This window comes from Alternaria metachromatica, assembly GCF_023757995.1.
Source record: "Alternaria metachromatica strain BMP 0045 chromosome Unknown scaffold_30, whole genome shotgun sequence".
Classification (NCBI taxonomy): Eukaryota; Fungi; Ascomycota; class Dothideomycetes; order Pleosporales; family Pleosporaceae; genus Alternaria; species Alternaria metachromatica.
This window is the reverse complement of record NW_026055521.1, coordinates 285,942-303,642: the sequence shown is the minus strand read 5'-3', so window position 1 is coordinate 303,642 and position 17,701 is coordinate 285,942. Positions and strand designations below refer to the sequence as shown.

The window sequence follows — 17,701 nt, the reverse complement described above, 5'->3', positions numbered from 1 at the left end:
CCATGTTGCATTTGGAAGGTCGCGAGAATCTTTCGAACCGTTGCGCAGTCGTGAACAAATATAGCAGGTGACTAGCAATTGGAGTGAGAGCAATCGAGGTGAGGGCGCGTGGCTCGTGCGGTGTTTGCTCCTGCACCGCCAAGACCTGTGGACGCAAAAAGGGTCCATCACGGCAGGCGGGCACAGGAAGAAGCGCAATGTTACTCAGCCATGTCTTATTCCGATTGTATGCTGCAGCCTGGAGGTATGTACTGCGCTCTCTCTCTTATAGATCCATTATCAGTACCGTCGGCGCAGTGCCTTTGTGCGCCAGATACTGGATGAGTAAAGCCGTCATTCACCGAGTATGAGTAATCTTCAGGTTGGTACTCAGTATTTGAACAGTGGTTCTTCTCGTGCCTGGTCTTGTCTTCCCTAACACATTGTGATGACAGTTTTCGCGAGCAGTGCCCCGTCACACCTTCCAGCCGCATACCTCACCTTTGCTGGTACCTCACATTCTCTCAAGCCTCAATCTCTATTTTACTATATCCACTCATGCTCACGTCAAGACCATAGCGCTGGAAAGATAATAAGCGACGCGGCTGCCTCCTCTGGAGTTCTTCAAGCGTATGCAATTCAGAATCCCACCATACGACGACGATGACGAAGACAGCAGTGCCTACACTCTGCTGATCGGCTGTGAACCAGAAGATGACTTCACTTTCTGCGAAAAGAAAGAGCCAGAAGTTGGACAAAGCGATGAAGTTCAGACTACTGCAGCGACCGTCAAGAACATCGAGGCTAGCAAAAGCGAAGAGAGTAAAGAGGGCGAGAATGAGAAAGAGGAAGGGGATGCATGTCCCACTGAAGACAGCGAGGCCGAAGAAGATGACAGTGAGGCCGGAGGGCGATGCATCGAGGGTCTCCAGTCCTGGTACCATCGCAACTTCAGAAGCTCGTTGCTTCTTCCGCTCTGAGCTGCATTGCGGTGTCACCGGGGCGAGGATCTGGTTCAAGAGCGCCGGGTATTCGACGAATCCGATCTGAACGTGCACTTGCACTGTCTTCGTCACGTCTGCTGCGTGGAACTACGCGTACATGTGTATTGGGCTTTGGGGGAATGGAGGTTCTTCGAGCGATGAGGCGTTTGTGAGCTCTTCTAGAGCTGCAGCGAAGTTGGTCCAGCTGTTCTCAGAAACTGGGTATGTCTCCGGCGTCGGCGCATGATGACGTTTGAAGGCCCTATTTAACCGTCAGCATAGGTAATCCACCATGCCCACGCCCCACCACGTTGAACTAGTGTCCTTTTCCGCTTTCTCCTACCACATAATACCAGAAAAAAACTGAATAGGCCTGCAGACTACTTTGAGTTGAAAATCTGCAAAGTAGGTGAGCTAACATCAACGTGGGCTCCAGGGTGTTCAGTTTTTTCTAGGGTCCAAGGTTGACGTGCTACCATGCCCTTTGATCAAGTCGAGTTCATCACACTTTTGATCGACTACTACGAGTTTTGCAATCGAGTGTTCTGGGATGACTCGATCATCGCACAAGCGCCCCAAAACGGCTGGCCATCAATTACACAATCGACGATGGCCAATCTGAACAAAACGGATGCAGTCATCGACCTGCTTCGCCACATGCCTTTTGTAGACTTTGTTGAGCCAGACAAAGCCTACGGAAAGCATGTCATCATGAAGAATACTCGCATCCAGGATTACCGCAGCGATGCGATGCAGAAACGGATCCGCGACGGGGATCTCGAATACTACGTTGAACCTATAGGCGATCCCTTACCGCCGTCATGCATCTCTTTCGGCAACAGCAACGGGCGTAATGGCTACAATCTCGTCATTGACACAGTCGATGGCTACGTCTACTGGGGGGAACCTTGCGGTCTGCCCGACGAGCCGGCGCCAGAGCTCAATGCCGTGGTGCAAGAACGCTACGCCGAAAACGAAACCGAGCGTTGGCGGCAGGGCTTCAACGTGTATCGCCCACGCGAGTTTTTTGCGCTCTGTAAACAACGGTTCCGCGAGCTGCGCTGGATCGGTCTCCAGACGGATATCATTGAGGCGGTACCGATGTACTGGGAGCTTGATGACGCGGACGACGAGTTCAAGTCGCTTGTGCGCAAGATGAAAAGAGCTGGGTGGCCGGGAGATGGGCAAGGCCGGGACTGGGACCGGGAGGCATTTCAAGCGGCGCTCGATGTGTATAGCGATGAAGAGGACGAAGATACTGTGCAGGTGGCGACAGAAGGGCTAGGTGACACTTACGTTCAATAGATATTTGGCGTTAGTATTGAGGGGTGAAAGGGTTGTGCAAACTAAGAGTGTCCGCACACTTCGTCCGGAGATACAGCTACTCTCAACACAACACAGCGCGACATCGGGAGTTATGGCCGGCACCAAGGAGGACCTAGTGCCGCCCATCGACTGCATTGACCTGTGCAGTCTTTACCAGGGCTTGTTCCAGGTCGCTGGATGTCGAGATGGAGTTTCGTTTGGTAGTGGCGTGGAGGACGGTATTTGGTTCGGATCCGGCTGCTGAAATAGGTAAATGCCACACTGCATAATGCGACGCAACTGCGGCTGTACAGCTAGCTCATCATCTGGCAGCTAACGTTCCGGCTTAGCAGAAGAAGTAGCGTAGCTTGTTGGAACGTGTATGTGTGGTTTCGAGATCTGCCTTACCGTGCGACATGGGCAGTTGACGAGGCTCACGACGCCTTGATCAGTCTTCTGTCGCACCTGCATGCTCTTGTCAGCACATCCCTGATATCCAAAATCCTACTGCAAATGCAACATACCATGGCGACATTGCCACCGAATTCGAGCTGTAAATCAGTGAGGTTTCTGTGCGTCATGGCTGGGTGTGGAGGTTGTCGGGGGCAGGTGCAGAGACATCCGAGGTAGCAGCAGCGTCGATGATGAGAGAGAAGGGCGTGTCGCGAGAAAGGTAGGAAGAACGCGCAGCTCTTGCAGTGTCGGCGTGCTGCCAAGACTTGTGGAAGTGAACAGAGTCCTTCACCCGGCATACGATAGAGCGCATACTAGGTTTTACTCCGATGTATTACACGCTGAAGCATGCATTACCCTCATCATTTGCATACTACGAGATACAATACATTTTATAACCCCATGATAAATATTAGCTAGAGAAGCGCCTGAGGATGAAGTCGCCAGGGTAGTTCCTCGATATCTTCTCCATCTCATCGCGCGCTGCACCTACTAGATTGCTGCCCGAACTATCTCCAACATTTCCGCGTGTGTGGATATACCAAGGCCAGAAATAACGATCTTCCATACCTTCTTCAAAATCACGAGTGTCAAAGGATTCGACTAGGAGGAGTCTCGGGACTGTACCATACTGCGACATGTGACTGAAGATCTGATCGCCGAAGTGTTTCATGGCAGCCTCGCACGACGCACGGAAGCTGCGTTCCTCCATCAAAGGCGTCTCTTCAAATGTCTTCGAATCATAAGAAAATGTGATATCAGGCTCGCTAAGTATTTCCATGGTATGAAGACTGGGATGTGCGGCGCATTGTGCCTACGATGCCAATCAATAAAGATACCAATACAAAAAGGACATTACTTACTAGTACATCTTTGAAAGCGGCACAATCCTACTCATTTGCGTTGAATTGAAATCCGTCCCCGACCTGTGTGATATATCCGCGATCGCTAGGTGGCAGATTGATGGCTAGTCCTCTGAGCTTTGTGCACGCTCTCAAAATTACCCCTACTTCGTCTTCCGAGTAGTAGTGCGACTGAGAATCCGTACTTTCGTTTCGGGATTTTTTGATGACGAGGTTACGGAGCGTTTCAGCGTGAGGCAGAAGACAACTTTTGTCGACAAGTTTGCCATTGCGAAGATTTAAGTCAAGATTCTCAAGTCTAGGGCAGACTTTGAGAAAGTTTTCAATGGATTCTGTGGTCTTGACCTGTACATCGTGTTCACCATCGTCATGGTAGGGATCAGGACCAGGTAGATCGATGCACAACTCCCTTAATTTACCGGGTGTCTCAATGTACGATTCTGAGAGACTCTCGAAGAACAGCGACATCGAGCTGCAGTCGTTGAGATGCAACTTCTCTAACCTTGCAACGTCGAAGTTGTGGGAGAACTGATATGAAGCATCCGGTACCAAGCTCATTGCCTCCATTTTGATAGACGTTAGATTGGAGAATAGGCGACTTTCCGGCGATAGCCAGAGCAGTCCTTGTAATGAGATCGGATCCTCATGTTCGCCTGACAATTCCAGCCTTTCGAGACTCGGGTAGAGGTCGATAAAGCTCTGCAGATCCCGGTAGACATCGTCGACCTTGTCTTCCCTCGTGCACTCTAGAATGAGAGTAATCTCCTCCAGTTCAGGCGTCAGCGATGCAACCCTCGCGCGGGATTCCTGGGAAACAATATGTGTGGCACGCGTCGAGCCAAGGCAGAGAGATGGAGTTACTGCATAGATTTTCTCGAGCTTGGTCTGCGATCGCAACAATTGCAAGAAAACCTCATGCTGCATGTCGCCGCCATAGGCCTGGAAAATGCGGAGTTTATCGCGTGGAAGTGCCAAGATCAACGACTCGAGACGGTTATCCGAATCCTCATCCGTAAAGTCCGCAAAGCATAGATTCCGTACATGTGGGAGGATCCCAGAGTTAGGATCTAATAACGTCGTCAAAGAGCGGCCAGGGGAAGAGCCTTGGTGATCACCCAAGCTGAATTCAAGCTTTTCCCACAAGATAGGAGCCATCAGCTCCCGCCATGAGCGGCTGACGAGACATACAATGCCTTGATCACTCCTTTGCCGGATCTAGCAGATGTGTCAGCGCTTTCTGGCTTGCAGAGCGGTAATGCGCGGAACTTACGAAAGCGAAAACATTGACGACCAGCTCAGTTGGCAGATCGGAGAACGTCGCGCTCGCCATAGTGGTGTAGAATCGTGAGCGCGGATTGTTGCGATCCTAGGTAGTGGAAGGGGGAAGTTTGCGCGTCGCGGGTGGACGGCTCAGCATGAACATGGCTCGTGCGACGACGCGTCAATGTGTTGCCCCACCAACCCCAGGATCCAAGCATGGAGAACTGCTCATCGTCGAACGTTCCCTGGAGCTTACATAGTATGCGGGTGTCGTGAGGGCGCTGTAATTGCGACATCAACTACTGTGAAATGATGGGATGGAAGCGCAAAGTCGAATCGGGGTCGCAAGCGTGTAGATCAGGAAGTGAGCAGGACGGGGCCAGAGCGCCAACGCGCCAACGTAGTGGGATGCGAGAGCGAGTAAGCACGACGCGCATCTTGTAGAGATCCAAGTCAAGTGTGAAGGCAACAGTTGGAAGCATCATCCAATTAGCTCCGAGGCTGTCGCTCCGGCCCTGGGGAAGGTGTGCTATTCTGTCACGTGACGCCGCGGCAACCTGGCGACCTCCGAACAGTCCAAAGGCGGAGACACACCAGAGTATTACTAATCAATTTGCACCTGGTGGTATTATGACACGCTATGTACTTGAGAGCTGAGTTCAATCTGGGCTCGAATAGACGCAGAAAAAGTAGCAGTAACAACCCGATGCTTGCCAGCTCGCGGTAGCTCCTTCTCACGCAATCTACTTAGCTGGCTACATACCCAACTCGCATACCAAATGCGTCTTTAACTTCCAGCGTATTCGACACTCACCTCAACGAAAGATTCAGATACTCGATCACGCCATACGCATCACGAGCGACTCATCCATGGCGTGCGGATGTCTATCCACGTGCGCCGTCATCAACTCCTCTATCCTCTCTCAACGCAAATATACCCCTTGTTGAACAGATACGCAGGCCAGCAGCACTTGTCGAAGAGCTGGTATCTTGTGCTAAGCCGGGTGTCGAAGACCGTGGGTGCGGTACCGTCTCTAGCTATGAAGCGCATGATCTCTGTTCCAAAGTGTCGGCGTAAGACACGGGTTAAGCGATGTCTCCTGGCATGATGAGGTCCGGGTGGGTATGATCTAGTAGCTCAATCTCTTCGGATTCTCTTATTAGTCTGCGAGGCCTCTCCTGCGCCAACATCATCTTCCGAAACTATGCCACGCCAGATAGCCGAGCTAGCTATACAAGGTTTACCATCATCCAAGGTAAAACTCAAAGGTATGGGTTTAGCGAGTGCCCTGATATCTTTCCGCACGACGGCAGGATTTGTTGGCCCGGTGCCGCGGCCGAAGACGTAGAATGCCTCTGCGGTTTTGTTGAGAATGATCGTAATTCTCTCGTCACGGGAAAGTGACGGCATCCTCACACTTGCTGATACATTATGCACATCTACCCAGGCTGGCAGTGAGAGCAGCGACTGTTCATAGTTTTCTCTGTTGGCGGAGTGGACAAGCTTTATTGCTCGATTTGAAGCTCCCGCGTCGAAGGAGATACTGGTCACACTGCCATCGGTGTTTTGCGTGGGTTGGTTGAGTGCCATAGACCGCGGCAACTTGTGTATATGCTCGACTGCAGACTCTTCAAACCCCCCTCTTGTAAGTACTTGCGAGACTTCTTCGGCTTCTTCTACAGCCTGCTGCCTTTTCGCGGCGGTGTATACATCCAAACCTGGGATGGGTTTCGTGTGGAGCGAAGGACTGTTGTGAACCTGATAGATAACGTTCGCGCCACAGGCAGAAAATTGCAGCATCTTTATCCGCGATGACAGTGCAGCAACGTAGCAGACTGAGAGACCTCCGGTCAAAGATTTGGAGGAGAACACATCGTGGTTGAGAAGAAGAATGTCGTCCGTCCCTGTTTCGAACGACCAGAGGACAATGTGAGACCCGCCTATCTGCGAAAAGTAATTGAACGCAACCAAGGGATAACTTGGATGGAAGACGGGACGGTAGATGGAACCCTTGGAGCCATCGCCGGCGATACAACCAACGAGTCTCGGACTGTTGTGGTGATTCGGGTCTCGTCGATACACCGCTATAGTCCCCGTTATGTCCTCCTCTTCACCGAGTGCCCCACTGCCGCCGAGAGTTTGATAAAGGATGTAGCTGCGACATGATATAAGACGGTAAGCTAATGTTCGATCCAGTCTGATGGCCTTTTCTCTTGCGCATGTTGGCGGCTTCGTCTCTTTGCATGCTGAATGTCCGCTACCGACGGTACACGTCGGTATTCCCATGAGCAGTGTCGCATCCGTAACATGTCTGATTGGCATTCGAGTTGGGGTCCAGATTTCTGCGGCATCTGCCCCATGTTTACTAGATTTGCCGGGCGGAAACTCTTGATGTCGATCAAATACACTGACTAGCACGATGATTGTCCGGAGATCTTCGCTGATGCTAGTTGGGAAGTGCAAGGCAAGGTCCTTGATCGTTGTTCTTGTGCCGTTCGATGTGTGGTCAGTGCTGACGAGCTTCTGGAATCTCGTGTATTGCGACTGAACTTCGATCTCGTCTAGTGGTATACGGCAGTCCTCCACAAGAAGGGGCTCATCGAATCCGATATTCCATAGTTCATATTGAGCTGCCCAACCATCGAATATACCGTCTGTTGAACGCCGTTTCCGAGTGGAAGATGATGTCTTCCAGTGGATTTCGAAAGCTCTGCTCTCCAGGTTAGTTCTCTTATTTGTTCTGGAAGTATCGCGCAAAATATTCGAGATGAGACATACCTAGAAGGCCATACTGTGAGAACGGCCAAGAAGTCTGTTTCAGGATCGTCCCGCGAGATTTTGCTCAGTGGTACCGTGCTACGCCCTGACCAACCTGGGGAGGCCGACACGAGGGACTCCACAGTGACTGCCCCAGTCGTAACGAAGAAGGAGCTAGATGTAAACGCCGTTACGTCTTGCCATATATGATGAGGCCCATCAATGAGTGTGTCTCCCCAAAACCGATGCAAGGTAGATAGATCTTCCGCAAAGGCTATGACCGCAGGTGGCACGTTCTGCAAGTCAATTGGAAGCCATCCGAGATCGCAAGTCTGAATCCATAATGCCCAATCATTCATGGTCTTGTGTAAGAGTTCGTGCTTCCTGGACTCCTTCTGGAAAGTGTACTTGAGCTCGACCCATACCATTGGCAGCAATTTGTTCAAGAGAAACTCTCCGACTACAGACACTGTATCTTCGATGATATCACGACATCCTACGAAGGAACTAACATCGGTAGGAGCGGCCGAGTCGCTCATATTCGACAAGTGATAGGGCCAGTGAAGTGCTGCATAGCTAGCAAATGGACGCATGCGATTCAGTGCGCCTATCTGGGCAGGCTCAAACATGCTGCCGGACAAAGGAGCTCCTGGTATCCTCCGACGTATGTAGGAAAGACACTGGAAAGCCAGTTCCACATGTGTCCGATGTGCGGGGGGGAGGAAGTAGTCGATAGGTGTAGCAATGACAGGTTTCCCTCTCCATCGGAAGAAGTCGTGGACCGATTTATGTACGAAAGCGTAGATAGGCAATGAGCTTGGAAACGATCTTTTCTCGATCAAACTGCCACTGAGTATGATTGCACTGCCCTCAAAATCGGTGAACTCCTCCTCTTGAGGTCTTGGACATATTCTCGATGACTTTGCGGAAGCGTCATCTGGCGATGGTGTCAATATGTCCTGTAACTCATGCGTCGTGAGAGGATGCTCCGCGAAAGTGAGCCACCCGAAGAGCTTTCGCGTCAGTGATTGTTCCGAGATTGCCTTCTTGGACAGAAGGCCAAGAATTCGGAGGTAGACGTCATCGAGATTTTCAGGGGTGGTTAGACTTCTGATGATGCCTAATCGCTGCCATGGTAAAAGCCCCTCAGATTGTAGATGGCAGATCATTAGTCGAGCCCACTGGAACATGCCATCAGCACCTTTCAGGAGGTTTCCAGTCAGTTGCTCCTTATCTGCAGAAGAAGGGAGCACACCACGATCTATTAGGCTTGTCAGATGGGTTTCGAAATAGACTTCGAGGTCCTCAGCGTTGCGCGAGCGGTCGATCGTTAATATCTGCTGTGGCTCTAGTTTCTTACGCAACCCTCGTACGTTGGGTCGGCTGAAAAGTAGAATCTGGACTGAAAGATCACCGAAGGCTTCAGTGAGGTCTGATAGCAGATTATCCTCATCTCCACACTCGTCTAGAGCATCGATCACTATAAACCAGACACCGACACGGCTGACAAGAGTTCTCATAGCGTCCAGGAGTTCTCTCTTTGTCGCAACCTGTTGTCCGTGTCTGGCTTTCGTGTTGATAGCGAAGGAGAATAATTCCAAGACGTCCCGGTCGTTCTGAAACTGGTGAAAAAGCTGAGCCAATATCGAGCGATATGCTTTGTCGCAACTGGCACTCTTTCCGTTCTCTGAACCGTGCTCAAAGAAATAGTATGTGATCAGGGGAGTGGAGTTTTGGTGGATATCGACACTTTCCAGTAGTTGTTGCACAACAGAGGCTGCCACTACGCTTTTGCCAGTTCCCGGATTTCCTGCGTCTTATGAGTTTGCTGCCCTATCGAGGTAGATTACCATGGACTGACCTCGAACCCATAGAAAATGAGCCATGGGTTTTACAGCCCAGATTGTGATGCTTGCGTTTGACCATGATGTGTACTCTTTGGTGTGGAAGATCCATTCTGCGGTGCCTTCCAGACGTTTCTGACTAATCCATTCGAAAGTGTTGGCAAATTCTGGAGAATTGATCCACGCCCTAACCCTTTCGCAAAGCAGTCCTAAAGTTGGTAAGCAACCTTTCGTTTCCATAGATGGAGTGCCTACCGTGTTCGTGACTACTGAATTGTTTTTGCATGCCGTCTAACGTCACATCATAGCTGTTCAGGTGATTTTGGATGTCGGTCTGGTAGTGTTGCATCATTTTTTGACTGTCGAGTATCATTGTCTCTTTATCAAGAGACTTGACGGAAGCTTTGAGGTTCAGTAATTCGATCTCCGACTTGAGAATTGCTCGATGATGATCAAGTCGTTGTAAGATGTTGGCGAACCGTACGTTGAATGGCTGCCAAAGTAATTGAGCAATGACCACAGGTGACTTCTTGATTTCTGCTGTAGTTAGTCAGCGTCCTATGCGAGCAGAACCACCACTTACTTCCGTTTTGTTGTGTGAACAGCCGAGTGATGCACTTCAATATCTCGAATAGATCGAAGTAGAAGGCACGAAGAGATTTTGAAAACTCATCGGATACATATACCTCCAATTTCAACTTTCCCAACAGCTTTGAGAGCTCGTTGTACGCTGGTATTCTCTTGGAAAGCTCCTCGAGAAGATGGCTAAGTTTGTCGAAGAAAGTTCCATAGTTGCTAGCTAACTGTGGTTTGTTAGTTACTGTCCTTGAGCAGTCATGATGGCTGGTAGTGCATACCGATAGCACCAGTCGGAAGGAACCCCATGCAAGCGCAGCAATCTCTGGATGAGATTGGACCAATATGCCCACCACATCGAAATAGGGCGCCAAATGGGTCCCACATCTCTCCACGCTGCCGAGAAACTTCGACCACCTCTTGTTTGATTTGCGAAAATCTCCTAGAGTTCCCAAAGCTTTGAGAAATGCTGCGTAATCTTTGATAGCGACGAATTGGTTCTTCTCTTCGTCAGAGAGTTGATCAAGGAACTGTGTATGAGCGTCCTGAAATTCAGCCATAACCTAGCTCTATGATGCTTGGCGATAACTGCGCTGATGAGATTGGACTGATCGGTTCGTGGTTGAATGGGATGTATCATCTTTATGGCGTGTGAAGGCATGAGGCTATGCAACCGCTCTAACGCGTGAAGACAGGAGGCGGTGCACCCGCTCTACTGCCCCATAATCACACCACCTGAGGCTGTGTCTGTCTGCCTTGCGGACCATTGGATAGAATCTGCGAACACGTACTGATAAACTTCTCCATACTCATTCTCTTGGATATGACGAGTGTTCACGCCGGTCGAGCTGTAGTCTTTTCTATAGTGAACGAGCTGATGGTTCAGGTATTTTAAAGGCGTTCTTTACCCCGCTACCGTATTCGTGCACCTGACGATCGCTCCGAGCCCTGAGCACTACTAAGAAAATGACGTTGTAGAGCTACATACAATAGCTATGTTACAAGACAGGTTCGAGGAGTACTGTGTAGGCTTATACAAACAACCTTCGCTGCAGAATCTATCGAAACAATGTCGCCGTACGTCCGCTGCGGGTTGTGTGAGCGCGCGCCGGCGGAGGAGGCGTCGCAGGCGTCGGGCGACTGTGAGCACCCACGGCACCATGCGCAAGCTTCAGATTGGCTGCAGAAGCTTTTAATGCTGTAGATTTGCCTCCCTGGGACTGTTGTAAGGCTTTTACAGAGTTGCGAGCATGTTTATTGAACAGTTCTCGGTGCGATACATCCACCGTGAGTCTGTTAAGCTTCAGACTTGTCTTTAGAAGGCACTCAATGGGCTGTATACCATGGCCAGGATCCGCCAGATTCTAATAGAGGTAGATCTCCAGATGAGACAGATCTCGGTTGACATTGGTGGCATGTTCAACTCCGAGTCAGTACAGAAAGACAGCCATTTGGTCGTAGCCAAACAGTGACAACGCACACAGATTCGCTAGTTCGATGTCGTTGAACGACTTCTTAATAACTTTCTCGAGATTGACTCATTTCAGAGTTAGTCGGGTGAGGCTGGTGAATTTTTGCTATAGTTGATCTTCTTGTAGGATAAGGCGCATGTCCAGCCTTGTCATCGACTCGAAGTACCTAGTTCAACAGACGACAGACAATTTCCTGGGTCCGAGAAGGTACTTGATCAAATCGCGGTAGAAGTGAGAAGTTCGCGCACTCAGCTCTTGGCGCACAGAAGCGTACGTAGCTAGCCCAGTGAGGTCGGTGACGAGAGCTCGCATCCAGACATGGCTTTAGGAACCAGTAGCAGACTCGCCATTTGCTGAGGGGTAACTGTAATCTAGCCCTAGAGGTATACACATGGGCGTCACTGTCATAGTCCTGGGACCACCGACGTGCTTGCTGCCTTCGATTCACTGGGCCGAACAATATCTGACAGCTTTACTCGTCACGAGAGGTATGTGCAGCATTCTGGAGCAACGTAAGCAGGGTACTGAACATCGTTAGAGATACAGAGTAGCCGAATATGGTGACGGGGTTCGGAAGTACGCTTGGAGATTTCGGCCGGTGTCAACACTTCAGAGGAGATCCTGACCGTCTCATGGTTTCTTGACGATGTGATGAGCACACTAGAATCGTGTTTAGTCAATAGGAAGATTCGGCTTGATGGAGACCATTGAGAATTGTGTTAAAGCTGACTGCTTCCAAGGACAGACATTCGAAAGACTGGTCAAGGGTCTGCAACTTTGAGGTTTAGCTTGCGGTACGTCAATGACAACGCTACATCCACTCTACCCTGCGTCTTGTTCGCACCATGATACCGTCTTAGACTCGACGCGGCGCGACACGAGTATTCGCCCCAGAGAGGTCGTAGTCGGTGTAGTGGCAATATTCCAAGAGCGAGGTTCGGCCGGGGCACACCAGTTACAGTGGCAGGTACGACCAAAAGGGCTTGGGATGACTGCCACTCGATAGGCATTGTCGCATATTCAGTGTAGAGCGTAAATAGGCAGCCAGTGAGCGTGCAGAGCAGCGGTGGTAGGGGTTCGGATGGTGCAGCGACATGGGTGTGGTGAGCAGTGGTGCGTCGGCTGAGCCAAAAATAGACGGACGATGCTGGGGTACCGCTCAGCTGGCATAACTGACCAAAATGCCCCGAAGCAGGCAGGCACGACCCGCCATAGCACCTGAACGACCGCAAATTACCACCCGCTGGACCCTCGACGACGCGACTCCATAGCGCGCTGCCACGGCAAACGACGTAATCGCCCTCTCGCGACTGCCCTGACCGAGCGACGGCGCTGGGCGCATCGCATCCTATCGTTGGACCTCTTCGCGCTGCACTCGCCGGCTCCGCTGCGACAGCAGGCGCTGCTGAGGACTCCCCTTGGGGCCAGAAGAAGCAAACCTCGGGACTGGCTCTATATCCATGGCCTGCCATTGGCATTAGCGCGGCCGCGAATCATCTCGACGCCCTCATGGCATGCTGACGGGCCGAGGAAGCAGCAGAGCGCGTTACACTGTGGAGAACCATGCAGGTCGACTTTGGCGACGAGGGAGAGACGGAGCACAGCCTGCACCTGACAGCCAACGCCCACCAGCACTACGAACACGCGGGGCCTGGCAGCGGGCCGGCCTACTCGCCCTTCCGGCACCCAGGCGGCGGTGGTGTAGCAGCAATTGATCCGGGACTGGAGCAGAGCACAGGTGCCAGCCGCAATGTGCACACGCCCATTCCCCAGTCCAGTCACCTACTTCAGCCAGACAATGCCCATAACCTCGCCCACGGCTTCTACGCCGACATGCGCAGCTCGCAGACTCCCCCGGCGTCTGCGCATGCCTCGCCGCGCTTCGCTGCCATATCGCCCACCAGCCAGCCGCGCCAGCCATCTGCCCACTACGAGCCCGCCGACCGCGACACGCCCTCGCGCAATGTAGCCGACGACACCATCGACGACGCCTACGCGACCTTTATCCTCTACTGCAACCCCAACTTCCCCACCACCATCGACACGAGCGAACTCGTCAAGCTGTTTCGGACGCCGCCCAAGAGCGACGGCAACGCATTCAACACATGGACGCTCTTCGAGCTGATACGCAAGCTCGACGCCAAAGAAATCAAGACATGGACACAACTGGCGCTGGATCTGGGCGTCAAGCCGCCGAACACGGACGAGGGACAGAGCACGCAGAAGGTGCAGCAGTACTCAGTCAGACTAAAGGTAAGAGCCTCAAATCCATTCACAGTCCTTATATCCGGCAATCGCCGAGTCAATTTCTACTCATTTTCCGAGTTCTGGCCCAGTGGGCTCCAACAACGTCTCATGCATGTCATCCGGGTCGTGCGGCGCAGTCGACTTCAGCCTCAAACGCCTCATTGTGATCCGAACCACCTACTTGGTATCCGGCGCAGTGTGCGAACCGAGCCACTCACTATGTGAGATATCTGAGATGTACTGTTCCTCACGACCTGGTCGAAGATGGGGCCTCTGCAGGTCAGAGGGGCCGCGCATTCCGACCTGGCCCCCAATCACTTGTCATTTCATACATCATTCCGACCTTTGCTAATCATCACAGCGATGGATGCGCGCCATGCACATCGACGCCTTCTTCGAGTATCTGCTGGGCAAGCAGCACCCCTACTTCCTGCAAATACCTCCTCCTCACAACCCCTTTCCGGCTGACGGGCGGGATGGCGTACCTTTGGAGGAAGATCTGGCTATCCGCGCTCTCGATCCCAAGTTCAAACCGAAGCGCGGGCGGCGGAAAGCTGATGACGGAGAGGACGACATCGACTTTGACGAAGGCACACCGGCTCGTAAGCGCCCGCAGTTGGATACGTCAATACCGTTTGGCAACGTGCTGCAGCCCCAATCAGCGTACCCCACTAGCGCCCATCCTCACAACATGCACGGAGGCTTCCTCACACCTCAAGAAGCGTGGACTGCAGTCTCAACCGTCACACCCTCTTCGGCTTTAACAGCAGCTTCAGCACCAAGTCGTTTAGGCCAAAGCCTGACACCATATACCGATTCGCCAATGTCTGGACAACACATACGATGGCGACTGAATCCTCACGACACGCCTCAAACCCCTCATCCACTTTCCGCGGTAACACCACAATCCGCATACCCCTTCTTCGATGAGCCCCAGTCTGCTGTCACGCCTTCCAGTGCGAGATCACGCTCTCGCCGGCGTCACGGCCCCGCTGTATCGTCGGCATGGTCGACCAACAACACCTCGTCCACCGGCAAGCTTCGTGGCCGGCCGCCGAGCAATCGATCATTTCGAGATGGGCCGTATAACACGTTTCCGGCCAACCCGAAGACCAAAGAAGGACCGCCCATCGACCGTACTCCAGGCAATCTAACGCCGATAGTTGAGCGGGCGCACTCTGACCCTCCAGCACCAGAAAACTCCTTCCGCTTTCCGCCAACCCCAGCGTCTGCCATTTCGCCTTCCAAGATGGAAGGCCAACTCATGGGTGGTGCGCCACAGAAGCAGCGACTGAGCCTCCAGGTCCCTCCAAACGTCGGCAACCCAGTAGTGCGATTAGTCACACCAACAGTACTCGTCAACGGAGAACAAAACGACTCCCCAGGCACGGCACTAGGGCCTTCCCCAATAAGCGCCGCCTCAACACACGTGTCGCCCGCACATGGCTACGAGCAACAAAGCATGTACCAAAAACAAGACAACAGGCCAACTCATCAGACCTACCACGGCGCGCTCACGCCCTCCGAAACACCTGCCCAGCATCGTCCACCTCCCCCAACTCGCTCGCAAACCTCGCCAGACCTTTCCACCACCTCCCCGTCTCTGCCTTTAATCCCTCTCGAAACACTCAACCGCGCCTTAGCCGCCGAACTAATCCGTGCCCCGCTTACCGGGCGTCGGAAGCGCTTAAGAGGCAACGAAGCAAAGACCCTGGCCACTGCTATCCTCCAACCACTCTACTCAAAGCCAACATCGGGATTGCCGTCCTCCCCCGCGAAAGTCATGTCCGACCAAGCCCTCGGCATAGCAATCAGCAGCTGTCTGGGTCTCACAAGCGCAGTCGGCATCGGTATTGGCGGCCCCACAGGCGGCGTCCGTCGCGTAGAATGCATACGCTTCCGCATTGGAGGTGATGGCTATGAAAGTCCTATCGACGACGACGACGACGATGGCGATACCACCGGCGATAACCTACGGTCTCACCCTGGCAACTCAGGCGGTAGTCGCATCAAAGAAACCTTTGACGTTTTCTTCGCTGTGAACTTTGGTGGGTTGACTGGGGAGTGGGTTGCTAAAGGCCTGGAAATTCGAAACGAAAGTAGCGAGGACGGAAGTGCAGAGAGGAGAGGAGATGGCGAAGCGGCATTAGATCGAGAGGGTGCTGGGGCAAGTCAAATGACGCCCGCGGCCTGGAAAGCCAAGTTCCTAGACATGCAGCGCCGGTTATGGGAGAGGGAAGAGGAGGTCAAGACCCTCAAAGATCGCATTCTTGAGGCTGTGCTATAAGAGGAGGAGACGTTTGTTTCATTCATGTCGGCAAATCATAGGGTGGGTTGATGTTCATGTTCTCATTTAATGTTTGTGTATATTGGGCGTATATTGGATGGAAAGGTTAGGTTGGGTTAAGGTTGGGAGGTTGGATCTGCTATATACCCCAGTTTGCTGTTTGGTATTCTTACTCTATGGATGGGATTGGAAATGGGATTTGGATTGGATTGGATTGGGGATGATAGGGGATGATAGGGGAAGGGTGTGAATGGAAATATGGAAGGGGAAAATCTTGGATGTAGGTAGCATAGCGTGTAGGTTGTCTTTGGGTTATATGCATAGTATCGTTGTATCTTGATCACGTTTTCCTCTGCCACGCACCTTCAATTACGTCTGCATGTGTATTTTCTCTTGGTTTTCTACAGCTATAGCATAGACACGCCCTTAATAACCATTCCGACTGTACCCCTTCCGTTCGTATCTTTTGATGTTGGAATCTCCATTATACGCAGCTTTGTACAATAGAAGTCTTCCAAGAACAAAAGACACGGCCGGAAGGAGTACACATGAAAAGTCATCCATTTCCCTGGCAGCGACGAAGCCACACTTTCTACTTGTACTTGATGTTCGTATGTACATTCCAGGGTAAGGGGGGACATTCTTGCTGTTATTGGCATTTACAGCGCTAAATCCATCCTAGAACCATCCCATGTATACCTCTTCCGCACGCACCACGCTGAATTACGATTCGAATTTACACACCGCTTGCTGGGCCATCGGATGGTAGTTCTGTATAAGATATTGAATGGGCACATTGGGTTGACATGATCAAGTTTCGCAACCGCTCTGGGCAAGTATCTGGACACTTGCCTAGAGCGGTTGCGAAACTTGATCATGTCGAACTACCATCCGATAACCAAGCAAGCGGTGAGGGCATACATGGAATGTCTCCATCTCCTTTTGGCAATGACGGCGCCATACTTTCTACTTGCCACCCGATACTGGAATCTGTATTTGATAGGAGGGGGGACGTCACGCCCCATCCTTCTCCCACGGCTTCTTCCTCTTTGGCTTACTAGCCTCCGTGCCTTGGCCTTCCAGTACCGTCGGCGGGATCTCTTTGATACCCGGCACGGGCTTTCCGCTTGTGATTAATTCGACGATGTGGGCGAAGGATGTGGGGTAGGGTGCGGGTGGTTCGGCTGTGGTTGTGGGTGGGGGCATGATGCCGCTTGGCGAGCTGCTTGGAGGGAGGTCGCTGGTTATGGGGAGGCTTGTTGTGGATGCGTTTGGTGTGGTGCCGGCGGGAAGCATCTCGTCCACCACGGAGGAGGCGAGGACGTTGTGCGGGGTTGGTGGTGTGGGTGGGGGGCGGTTGCGGGCGCTGCGGTAGGCTTTGTAGGCGTTGAAGTCGATGTTTTTGTTGTACTTTCTGTGGGGTGTTAGTAATTGACTCTCTTGAAGCTTGAGCCTGTTTCGAGTATTAATCGTACCTCGCATAGTAGAAACACCGCGCCCGTAATGCCAGCTCGGTCGTCTGTTCTGGCGTGCTGTTGCTGCCGATGATGGCCTGCAGACCGGCCTGGAACTCGATGTCATCGTCCCAGTTGTAGCGATCCAGAGCCTCATAGATGTCGTTTAGCCCGTCGTCGGTAACGCTCATAGCGAAGGCCTGGGCAGCTGAGAGCCCTA

At 52.2% G+C, this 17,701-nt stretch overlaps 4 protein-coding genes across 4 annotated transcripts; 2 read left to right on the top strand and 2 right to left on the bottom strand.

Annotated features, from left to right (window-relative positions):
• Window positions 1–346: 346 nt before the first annotated feature.
• Window positions 347–959, top strand: J4E83_009174 (uncharacterized protein; the record flags this gene model as incomplete). Its single annotated transcript, XM_049336064.1, has 2 exons — window positions 347–361; window positions 600–959. 2 exons carry the CDS (start codon window positions 347–349, stop codon window positions 957–959), a joined length of 375 nt encoding a protein of 124 aa, XP_049184880.1.
• A 6,935-nt stretch (window positions 960–7,894) lies between these two features.
• J4E83_009173 (uncharacterized protein) lies at window positions 7,895–9,121 on the bottom strand (the record flags this gene model as incomplete). Its single annotated transcript, XM_049336063.1, has 1 exon — window positions 7,895–9,121. A coding segment is annotated over one exon (1,227 nt), but the record flags the coding sequence as incomplete, so codon positions are not given.
• A 3,935-nt stretch (window positions 9,122–13,056) lies between these two features.
• J4E83_009172 (uncharacterized protein) lies at window positions 13,057–16,027 on the top strand (the record flags this gene model as incomplete). Its single annotated transcript, XM_049336062.1, has 2 exons — window positions 13,057–13,746; window positions 14,102–16,027. 2 exons carry the CDS (start codon window positions 13,057–13,059, stop codon window positions 16,025–16,027), a joined length of 2,616 nt encoding a protein of 871 aa, XP_049184878.1.
• Window positions 16,028–17,041: 1,014 nt separating this feature from the next.
• On the bottom strand, window positions 17,042–17,672 carry J4E83_009171 (uncharacterized protein; the record flags this gene model as incomplete). Its single annotated transcript, XM_049336061.1, has 2 exons — window positions 17,042–17,441; window positions 17,503–17,672. 2 exons carry the CDS (start codon window positions 17,670–17,672, stop codon window positions 17,042–17,044), a joined length of 570 nt encoding a protein of 189 aa, XP_049184877.1.
• Between the last annotated feature and the right edge of the window lie 29 nt (window positions 17,673–17,701).